Genomic DNA, 11,596 nt, shown 5'->3' on the forward strand with positions numbered 1-11,596 from the left:
CACAGCTCTTCATGCCTGCATGAAATGTGATGGTGTATTTGATTATTCCGCTCACCATCATCACTCTGTAGTCTTGCATAACAATCATGACAGCTAAACGGGTTTAAGACGCTCAGCAGGTAAGAAGCAGCAATGCAGCGTTAATGGTTTATATATCATGTGTGCGCCAATGAGACGTGCTTGTAGTAGGAGCGAGCTAATTAACGATCATTAGCTTTACTAGCCAGCTGTAACATTGTGGCCTATTGAGCAGAGTGGCTGAGCGAAAGCTAACGCGGACTAGCACCTTCTTGACAAGTTTGGTGAAATATGCAAACGAAAGTTGTGTGTCGTGCTATGTGAAACGTTTAATATGAGCTAGGATATATTGTGGATTACTGCACGTGAGAAGACAGTAGAGGCTACAGCTGTGATAGACGCGGTGTCAACTGAATATGACAACAACAGACATAAACCAATGTTTGCAGCAACTTGCTAGCAGCTAGCAAGCTAGCCTGAAACAGGCCGAAGACAGCGTCAAGTAGATGGAACTTCCGGCGGCAGCCGTCAAAGTAAAGTCTTCATTGATGTACGTTTTTATTATTTTTGGGTTAATGCTTAAATCATAATAAGCCACAGAGGCCTGGCTCTGTTGCCGGAGGCTAACTGTGCTTATAAGTAAATATACACCCCCGTAATAGTTTCAAATAGACTCTAAAGTCATTCTTAAATGTAGCATAGCTGCATTGTCGGTATTACTGCTTTGGCATCTGATTTTGTATAGGTAACTGATTTTATTCGGTACAATGATAGTATTCATATGGTACTTTGAGCAATTCGCATCGTATTAGAAGTTTGACTATAAATATATTATGATTGTGTTGGTTCCAGATAATGTGGAGCATTTGGCAGTCGTGATGGCGCTTTTGTTTTGAAGACAAAATGCCTCTCTTCCTGCGTTTGAAGCTAAATGTGACGGTACAGCTTTGACAAGCGTTGCTAGCTAGGTAGCCAGCTGGCTGGCTAGCAAGAGACTTAACCCACTTAACCTAAGTGACACAGTGAGTGTGTTTACATATGGTGGCTGTTGGTGTGTGTGTTTGAACTGTGACAGATACTTCACTTGTCCTTTTTGCCTCCTTGGTTTGTGAATATTAGCTTCAGTGTTATCAAACGGTCCACAAGTGCTACGTTAGCTACCGTTTTAAAATCAAGTGATTGCTAATTAGCGCTTTAACATTAAGTAAAGACAACGTTAGTGTAATGTTGCAGTAAACAAAATGTAATTGGATTTTTTTAACTAGTCTTACTCGTTTTGGTACTGGAAACGTCCTGTTGTCAACACTGTCTGATTGACATTTAGCCGCCTTTAAAAAGCTACATTAATCTACAGGAATGATGTCAGTATGTCTGCCTGTCTTATATGAGTAAAAAGTACATTATACAACATGACTGCAAACGTTGTAGCAATCCATGGTCATGCTTGTAATCTCGGTTTACAGATGCAGCAATTTATTTGAATAAATTGTCCACTTTCAGAGTTAGGTCATGGTGTATGCTGTCGTCTTCCACTGTGGACAACATTTTGTGATATAAGACTACAGAAGCAACAGCTGACCCAGTTACAAACGCTGACACGAGGCATTGTTTGTAGAAAGGGATACATGAGCATCTGAGTAGGATCATAAGTCTTGACAGTGTCTTAAAGATGGCATGTCATATTTTATGAGCTAGTCTTACTGTGTGTGTGCAACAGGTGAAGAAGTGACACCCTCTTAGGACTATAATAAACAACAGAGCCCATCTTAAAGACTACCTTCTTAGGGCAGGAGGGGACTCATGCCCACCAGACTTTAGCTAGTGTTGTTGATTTGTTCTTGGAGAGGTTCAGCACCAACATGGGTACCTGCTCCTCTAAGTTTTGTGGTGCCAGAAAAGACACCTCTGCACACTAAGATAATAAGTAACCACCACAGTTTTAAAAAGAAGGTAAAATTATGGTTTATGGGAAACTTTGAAGTGTAAACCTACCATATTAGTTATATCCTAGTCTTCTGAAATCCTGCATTGTTGTGATTTTCATATCAAGAACCACAGTGGAAATAAGTATTGGACTTTTTTGTTATCCCTGACAATTTTGTAGTTTTATGTGATTTAATGTCTTATCTGTATTGAGAATATTTGACATTTATCCTGCAAACATTGTCGGGTCACCTCTCTATTTTCTTTTGTTTTCATAGACTCACCAACTACTCTATGTAAGATGAACACTGAGGACAAGTTGGAGGGTATGCTGCTAAAGTGCAGCAGTGGAGGAATAGATGGAGGAGGGAGAGTTGGGCTGGGCAGTGGAGGGGGACTGGTGGTGATGACCCTGGGGGAGCGATCGCTTGCAAACCACCCTCTGTTGGCTGAAGATGAAGACGATGAGGACGAAGACGAGGACTTGACTGGGAGCTCGCTGGTTACTCATGACCTGGTCCCTCCTGAGCAGCTGATGATGCAGGAGGAAATGACAAAGAACGGTGGCGAAGAGGAGGGAGGAGGCGAGGTGGGAGTGCATTTCCCCCTAAAACTCACCCATAAGTTGCCCTACTTGCTTCATATGCCAGTGAGTTCATGCTGGTTGAAAAGTGGTCCTTATTTTGATAAAATTATTTGTGCGGACACTGTACCTACAGTCTCCACATAATCATAGTTTGTTTCTTTTCATTCCTTTCCATGTGATGTTGGTTGAACACTAAAAATTCACCCAGGTATTTACACATAAATGTAAAGCAGTTTGTAAAACAGTATGGAATACATTTTAAGTAACAGAGCTTAAATATTGTTGAAAAGCAGCCTGAATTGAATACTTTATTAAACATTTAAGTTAAGGACAGTAATATAAAGTATACGACACAAATATAAGAAGTAAAAATGTCACCCCACAGACCATAATTGTGTGATTGCTGAAACAGATTTAAGTCCAAATTGAGGGCTTTTACAGCAGTTTTCAGATCTCATCAACGTGTCATGTGATCAGGCGCAGAGCAGAGATTTTTTTTTAGACCAGAAAAAAAATGTAAACGTGTCTCTCTCCCACAGTTTTAACTCTCCAAGCACATATCATACCTCAAAATGTTGCCACAAGTCTCCTCTCTTTCAAAATGTAAAAATATAACCCATAGGAGTTATAGTTTTTGAGATCTAAACCTCAATTGATAGGGAGAGCGCTGTCAACCTCTCATTGACTGCAACACAGTCAGCAGGCTGTGTGTCTCTTCACTCTCCCATTTCTTAAACTTAAAGGAGCTCTCTTCTTCAAACACTGTGTACACGTATTATACATCCTCATGCTCAGCTAGTCCTGCTGCCGCTAATAATGTTCAAATCTCTGAGCTAGAAGCTTTGTTTTAGGCAAATCAATTTTTCCTCAATAAAATTTGAATTTGTGCTCCATATCTCGGGGATCTTTGCTGGCTCACTGGTTACGCCCTGTTCACGATCAGTTTCCCTGATAGATTAAAAACTTCTGAGTTTGATGCCCGCTCAGGGCAGCACTCATCTTAACCTTGCTCTTATGAACAAAGTTGCATTATGTTTATTATGTACCATCATGCAATGTGACTCCAGCACCCTACAATATTATAAGAATGTCAGAACTGCAAAGCCCTAGTTTTCAATGCAATTAAAAGTCTAAATATGAATCTGATCTTGCTTACAGTTTGTTCCGTCACACGTGAGCGTAGAGCATAGCATTGCTGCCTTAAAAACATTAGGTTGTAGGTTTGATCCCACCTGCAGGCAATTTCTTCTGAAATTGAATTTTCTAGTTGAAAATACACAATATAGTGAGGGATCACAGCACTCACTCTTGTGTACCTGATTCGCACTCCAAGTCAGGAACCTTCACAGTGAGAAAAGCATCAGTCAAAATGTTCATGCTTTTTAATCTTCTGCATTACAAAAGAATAATGATACAGCACATGTGAATTTCAAAGACTATTTTTTTTTACCCGGAGCATGAACATAATGAAGAATAACTCCTAACCCAGACTACAGGATCAGGCATGAGTGTTGCTTAAAAAGTCAGATGGGGGAACTGCAAACACTCCCAGGCCAGATGGCTGAGGCTGAGGTTTCCCTGCAGTCTATTATGCCTGGAGCACCTCCAGCAGGGGTCACCCTCAGAGGATGCTTGACCCACATCCACTAGCTTCCTTAAACTATAGAGGCTACTCAGTGGTGAAGCCTCCTCAAATTGGTTAATTTTCCTCAGTTTGCCCCTTTGCAACAATGTCCCTGACCTGGATGAACTGCTGGATGGGTGGGTGGACATTAAAGCAGGTCATGTGCTTTATCAAATGTCTGTATGGTTCTTTTACAGCTGAGCATTAAACAGGAACTGAAGCTGACTGAGCCAGCAGTCCAGATAAAGAAGGACAAAAAAGCAGTGAAGGACCTGATAGTGTGTCCCAAGAAGAAAAAAAGGAAGCAACGTTCACCAGCAAAGGTGCGAGTCAGAAACATTCTTAAAGAAATTAAATTGTAACACTTGTTAATCTTATTGAAATCCATGTTTGTGATTGAGAATGGAGGGAATTATTTTATAAGACTGTTATATATTTTCACAGTGACAGCTGTGAGAATGAAAAAAATGCCAATATATTTATTTGTTCCCTTTGTTTTTGTAGATTCTCAACATCAATGATGATGGATCACTTGGAATGCAAAACCCCAAGTGCCATGTTTGTGTTCACTGTAATGCGGCGTTCAGAACCAATTACCATCTACAGAGGCATGTCTTCATTCACACTGGTATGAATAACCCAGTCATTTTGTATAATGCCTTAATTATTTCTTTTAAAACTAAATATTATGGATGGATGATCTTTGTCATCAAAAAAGTAAAACAAAGTAGCACGGAGTATCATGATATGCAATTTCTAAATTGTTATTCATATACTAAGGTTTATATATATTGTTCATACTGCAGGTGAGAAGCCATTTCAGTGTAGCCAATGTGACATGCGCTTCATTCAGAAATATCTCCTCCAGAGACATGAGAAAATCCATACTGGTGAGTGAAGGATGAATGGTGTAATCAGTACTCACAAGGATTTTATTTGACATGTTAGTCTCAATCGAATCACCTCGTCTTTTTCTTTTTTCTTTTTATTTCTTTGCTTAGGTGAGAAGCCTTTTCGCTGTGATGAGTGCGGTATGAGGTTCATCCAGAAGTATCACATGGAGAGACACAAGAGGACTCACAGTGGAGAGAAGCCCTACCAATGTGACTACTGTCACCAGGTAAAGTGCTTTTAGTTTGCTTGAAAATCCGGATATCTGGGAGCAACAAGACGATTTAATATGGTTGTAAATCAGATACGGAAGACACCTAATAGTCAGAAATAGTGCTCATATTATCTTTATATGTGCATAACTCACAAATGGAACAGAGAAAGTATACTGTGAACTGATGAAAATATATTAGCTACAGTAAACCCAGTATTTGAGTCAGTGGCAATGAAAAATAATGAACCAGTAATGAAAAAAGACTGATGTCACCCTGATTCAGAGTCTGTAGAATGGAAAATAAAGTTTTGGGCTGTGTTGTGAGTATATGTTGTTTAATTTGAATTATCTGTATTGCCTCAACTTTGGGCTTCGATTGCATTGTTTCTGTTTATTGCTAGAATAGAATAAATTAATTTTATCCTTCATCCACAGTACTTCTCCAGAACAGACCGGGTTTTAAAGCACAGGCGAATGTGTCATGAAAACAGAGAGAGGAAGACCAACAAGGCTGCTGGTAAAGTTGGACCTTTGCGTGAAGCAGATTCTTTAGGCCTCCCCTTCCTCGCCAAAGAGTGTTCACTGCCCAAGAAGAAACGCCAAAAGTGTGCAGACAAGTTGCAGAGTTCAGGCGCTTCCACTGCTCCCCAAACAGAAGGTCACACTGCCCCTGTTGCAGAAACAGAAGAGAAAGAGGAGCAGAGACAAAATAAAATTGAAGGTGCTATGAAGGTGCTCTATGCTGTGTCCTCCAAAGTCAAGCACGAGTATATGATTGCTGACTACTCTGTGGAACTTTCCGAAGAAACGGCAAGCCAACACCAAGAAGGAGAGGGGTCATCAGAAGAGACAACTCCTCCTAAACTAGTCCTGAAGAAGGTCCCCAAGAGGAGTCTTAAACAATCCAGTGAACCACCTCCTCCCTGCCTGTCCACTCTGTCTTCCTTTGAGGATAACAGCAAGGTCGCGCATTATACCTTTGAAATTGTGGACAAGCAGGGCCTTTTAGACGTAGAAAGCAACACTGAACTCGAGTCAGTCGAAACTCTTCAAGGAGGACCAACAAAGCCAGCAGCCAGCAGCACAAACTACGACGACGCCATGCAGTTTCTCAAGAAGAAACGTTATCTTCAGGCTGCAATGGCCAACAACAGTCGGGATTATGGCCTGAACACAAGCAGCATACCTTCTCAGGCACCCACACAAACTGTGGTGTCAACCGTCATTGACGAAACTGTCCCTGCCACCATTTTGGAGCCCCAGCCCATCAACACAGAGATTAAGGCGACTCATGACAGGAATGTGTTGCCAGATGAGGTTCTTCAGACTCTGTTGGACCACTACTCCAACAAAGCCAACGGGCAATCAGACATTTCCTTTAGTGTGGCTGACACGGAGGTTACTTCAAGCATATCCATTAACTCCTCTGAAGTTTCAGACAGCAGCCCCGTGGAGAGTCTCGGAGCCTCTAGTGCCCAGACTCAACCACCTACTGAGAAAGTCAGCCTCTTGCAAGAATACTCCAAGTTTCTCCAGCAAGCACTGGAGAGGACCAGCCAGAACGACAGCTACCTGACGAGCCAGAGCCTCAGCTTGGTCTCCGAAAACCCCACCTTAGCCGGACAGCCTCTGTTCTCCACTGAGAAACAGTTTCCTTCCCCCAGTAGGTTCAAATCAGGGATGAGCTCTCCATTAAGATCCACTTTAGAAAAACCTCACTTTGGATTACTGGTTGGGGACTCCCAGCACTCATTTTCATTTTCAGGTGATGAGACCACCCCTCCCTCCGCAGTGTCCCCAGCTGAGGAGGACTTCCTGGAACAGGTTTCGACCTCCAAAAAGACAGACTCTTCTCCAGGGATACTGCAGACTTTTCAAATAAGCTCCTTTGATCCAAACTTCAAATCTCATTTCCAGACGTCAAGATCTGGACCCTCCTCACAGTTTACTGTTGCCAATGGACAAGTAAGTCTACGAGGACACAGCACAGACTTCTCAGAGTTCCCCTCAGTTAGAGTCACTGAGACCAGGTCCCAGCTGAACTCCTCGCCAGATGTTTCAACAAGCGAAACCTTTGGCTGAAGGGAGGGAAGAATTCATTTCTGTTAATAATTTCAGCAGCACTTTATCTCATGTCACCTGTTTGCCAAAACGAGTCCTGTTGCAAATATGTGCTCTTTCTTAAAGCATTTTGATAGGAAACATATTAATGTTTTTGTTGTTGTTGTTAAGTTCAACCTCCTAGAATGTAAATAACGAAAATTGAAAAAAATTGTTATTGGCATTTCCCCTTTTAAAAAAAAAAAAAAAAAAAGTAATTAGTGCATGGGTATATTTCTTACTCTAGAATGTCTTCAATTGAGAGATTAAGCGACCAAAGTGTAATGCAAGAGATATAGTGAAATATTCTCTCACACCACTGCCATAGAGTTTTTTTTTTATGTTGTTGTCAATCAGTTTGCCTTGCACAAAAATCATAAAGTCAATCTTGCTGCTTAATGCAATATTTCCACTTGACATCCAAGATGTAGGCCCTATTTATGTATGCCGTGTTGCTGTCAGCTACCTCCCCTTGCTGTTTATCTGGTAAAACAATTTGAAAAGTTAAAAATCACTCCTAAAATATTTTTTATTCCAGTTGTATAACTCCTCTCTAATTGCCTACTGAAATGACACCATGATTAGAGCACCATAACTTTATGTTGAAGCCACTTTACTCTCACCTGAAATAGGTGTTTCCACATGATACGTGTAATGAATGGAAAGATTTATTATTGATTCTAATCATCTGGTTTGGAATTCAGTGTGTTTTCCATTGACAGATTGGGTCTGATTTGATGGCTGTGATGGCCAATAAGAAAAAGTATAGTTCTCATTCATAAATTGTTTGACATTGCCAATTTACCAATGTCATATTTGCTGATTTTACAAATGTGACAGCTGGGCCGGGCTGTAATAAATTAGATTAAATTAAAAAGCATAAACAATCCCTCCCTCCCCCACCTGCCTCCCTCTCCCATATGCAGATATCAAATAGCTGCACGCATGAAATGGTTGCAGGATAATTGTTATTTTTAATAGTATAAGTGGTTTGTAGTGAAATTACTTAAAAGGATTGTGCTTGACGTTTGCACAATTTGCACATTTTTCACTACAAAGGAATGTAGTACTTACTATCACAGTGGAGGAAATGAGTAAATACCTGTACTCACAAGGTAATTTTTCTGCTAAATGAGATGTCTAAGTTTGACCCTGAGATGATGCTCTTTGCTTTAGTTACTTATAATGTAGTTCTCGTAGCTACCTTGATTGTTATTCTTCTCGGATTATGCACAGGTTTTAACATGGCTATGGTATGAAATACACAAAACATGTGGAAATAAGGTGCTTGGTTTTCCATTTTTATTAGTTTTGCATCTGTGCCTTTTTTTTTTTTTTTTTTTTTTTTGATTCCAGCCTTTTCGATACTTATTCCTGTATACGTGTTTTCATTTTCACTTAGTCAATGCTCTAAGGCTACTAATTCCACTCGCACAATAATGACAAACACATAAGCTATCCACCTATTCAGTCTGTCATCTTACATTGAGATCTGGGAGCTTCATTTAATCATGCCCAACATATATTTGCTATTTTTTTTTAATTTTAGCAAGAAATGGCACCGATATGAATCAAGCCATTGTCACAAAATAGCATTTAATCGACTGTGCTGCAGTATGTGTATATGAGCACAGAATCATGTTTCAGATATCTGCAGGTTTGATAACTGATTATCACCTCTTTGCTAAAAAAAAAATCAGTAGTAAGCCACATCTACCCAGGCCTTGTTGAAACAAAGCGGTTTTAAATACAAATGGTTAAGTGAGGTTTCTTCTGTACTTCATTAGACGTTACACAGCTGATAGTTTTCCCGTGTACGTGCGATGTGTCAGGTGCTATTGTGTAAAACACTGTTTTTATGTGCGGCATCATATTAGGTTTGAAAATTAATGTTAAGCTCCCTCTTGTTACAATTCTATTGACAATCAGGGACAGACAGCACCCACGTTGATCATCAAATACTTTATTTTTTTCCTCATTGAACATTCCCTCTAGAAAATATAGAAAATGTCCTGCTGTAAATACATTGTATATTTTTTTATGTTCTGAGAAGTACTGTTAGATCTGCGTGTCAATAGAGAGATGAGACTTGCGCAAGAGACTCTCTTTGTCAGTGGAAGGCATATTTTTTTTGTTTTCCAGCATTTATTAGATCTAACAGTGCATCTGTTTCACTTGTTGTCGAGGATGTGGCTTTCTGAGATTTGTATATATCTTCACCACTGTTATCAGAAGAAAATTGACTTTTTTTTTTTTTTTTTTTTTTTTTTACAGTTTTATTGCTGATTGGTTTAAGTGAAATTATGTTTTTCTTTTGTAAGTTAATGCAGTTGATTGTACATTATGATGGGTTTCACTGTATACAACTGTTATGGTAATGAAAAGCCCCTAGAAAAAGTGAGTTTGGGTTTAAAGTAATACTCCACTGAAATCTTTTTAGTATCAAATACTCAACCTGAACAGCTATAGAGAAAAAAATCAAGTTTGGGTGGAATATTACTTGAAAATAATAGTTCTGTGGTTTCTACTAGTGACCCATTTCATCATAAGCAATTATTAAAAGCACAGTGCAGATGAGTAAGTCTGCTTGGGTAAATTATATCCCATCGGGGAGAATCTTGAATTCAATTAAGCTATTTAAAAAACTGTTGATGGAGATTCATGAATCATAAGAGCAGTACTATGGTATGTTTTTTTTTTCCTTTTTAATTAACTATCGTCAATAACCTGGCCATAAGTGTCCTTGTATAAGCTAGAGAAAAAAAAAATGTTTTGTGTAAAAAGATCTGAATTATGAACTTTTTTGATAAAAACTATTTTTGAAACATGTCATTTAAGGCACTGATATGTACAGTATATCATATGCAGTCACTATTGCTACCCTCATTTATCTCTGTACAAGTCGTTTGTGTCAAGATCTTTCAAATACGGATGTGAGTCTCCTTTTGACTGGCATTTTCATACTTTTAAAGAGCTTGATAAGGAAGCCCTGCAGCTTCACTGCGGGGGACTGGTCTGAAGTTAGACAGTAAGGTTTATTTGCATGGTCTCTAACTTGTTGGGTCGAGTGAACGTGTTTTATGGATAATGTGCAGCTTTAATTGTAGCTGATCAATTTCAGTAAAGTAACCCATATGATTAGAGTTTTGCAATATATTATGATTTGTAAACAATCTGATTCAATTGTTGTTTTGATTGTTGTGTGTCATGTCCTTATAAATAAAAGAATTCACAGAAATTGACCTTTAATTGTTGTTGATATGTCATTCATCTATAGGTGCTATGGACTCTATCGTTGTATATTACATCCAGACTAAGTTTGAGGCAACAATTTAGTGACAAAAGTCAATTTCTTGGCGAAAAAGAGTGTATGCTGCCTTAAAGAAGCTAAGAGAGGGGATGCTTTTGGCTTGGAGAGATCAAAACTTTTGTTACATTAGTTGTTTTCCAGTTTGTTCAGAAGACTTCAAGATGGCCCTCAGCAAAATGAATTTGCTTTGCATGTTCAAGTCAAACCAAGTCAATTTTATTTGTGTAGCCCAATATCACAAATTTGCCTCAGGGGGCTTTACAGTCTGTATAGCAACACAACGTCCTCTGTCCTTAGACCCTCAATGTTAATAAGGAAAAACTCCCTAAAAAAAACCCTTTTAACAGGGGAAAAAAATGGAAGAAACATCAGGAAGAGCAACAGAGGACGGATCTCTTCTAGATTTGTGTACACAATTGAACACAAATTACAGAATACAGCACTGAATAACAATGGAGGATAACAATGGATTTATAATATGTATGAAGAGTGTGAAGAAGAGGACGCCAAGCAGCTTCCAGGTGCCGCCAGAACAATAATTCAATGTCGGCTCTTTCTATCATTGTGAAGCAGATTTCACCAAACGTTGGATTGTTCACCCACTAACAGGGAACATGAGCTGGGATTGGACATTTGTGAGACAGGTTAGTTTTAACCTTTTAGATGTTTTCTAATGTCTTGTTTTGTTTGACCAACAGTCTAAGACCACAAAATACATATTTTTCTTTTTTTTGCTTCTTTATTTTTTTAAATCCTCACTGGAAAAACTGAAATCAGAATAATTTAAATTATCAATTGATCAGTGATTTAAAGTCCCCATCCACTCAAAATGCTTTTTCTTCTTGATACTTTAGTTGGATGTTTGAACTTCACTGTGCAGGATTTGACACTAGAAGGCTGTTTTTCATATTAATCTGCTCAAAGTGGAAA

The 11,596-nt window shown here is 39.1% G+C and overlaps 1 protein-coding gene across 4 annotated transcripts; it reads left to right on the forward strand.

Moving 5' to 3' along the window:
• Positions 1-10,598, forward strand: znf148 (zinc finger protein 148). Of its 4 annotated transcripts, none has more exons than XM_042426988.1 (7): positions 1-119; positions 2,220-2,590; positions 4,349-4,474; positions 4,656-4,779; positions 4,958-5,041; positions 5,153-5,271; positions 5,692-10,598. In XM_042426988.1, the coding sequence occupies exons 2-7, from the start codon at positions 2,243-2,245 to the stop codon at positions 7,336-7,338; spliced, it is 2,448 nt and encodes an 815-aa protein (XP_042282922.1). In that variant the 5' UTR covers positions 1-119; positions 2,220-2,242; the 3' UTR covers positions 7,339-10,598. The 4 variants fall into 4 exon arrangements, with proteins under 4 accessions (XP_042282922.1, XP_042282925.1, XP_042282924.1 ...); XM_042426991.1 differs by having other exon boundaries at positions 2,220-2,530; XM_042426990.1 differs by lacking the exon at positions 1-119 and adding an exon at positions 142-568.
• The last annotated feature ends 998 nt before the right edge of the window (positions 10,599-11,596 follow it).

Source organism: Thunnus maccoyii, chromosome 11 (assembly GCF_910596095.1).
Source record: "Thunnus maccoyii chromosome 11, fThuMac1.1, whole genome shotgun sequence".
Lineage (NCBI taxonomy): Eukaryota > Metazoa > Chordata > Actinopteri > Scombriformes > Scombridae > Thunnus > Thunnus maccoyii.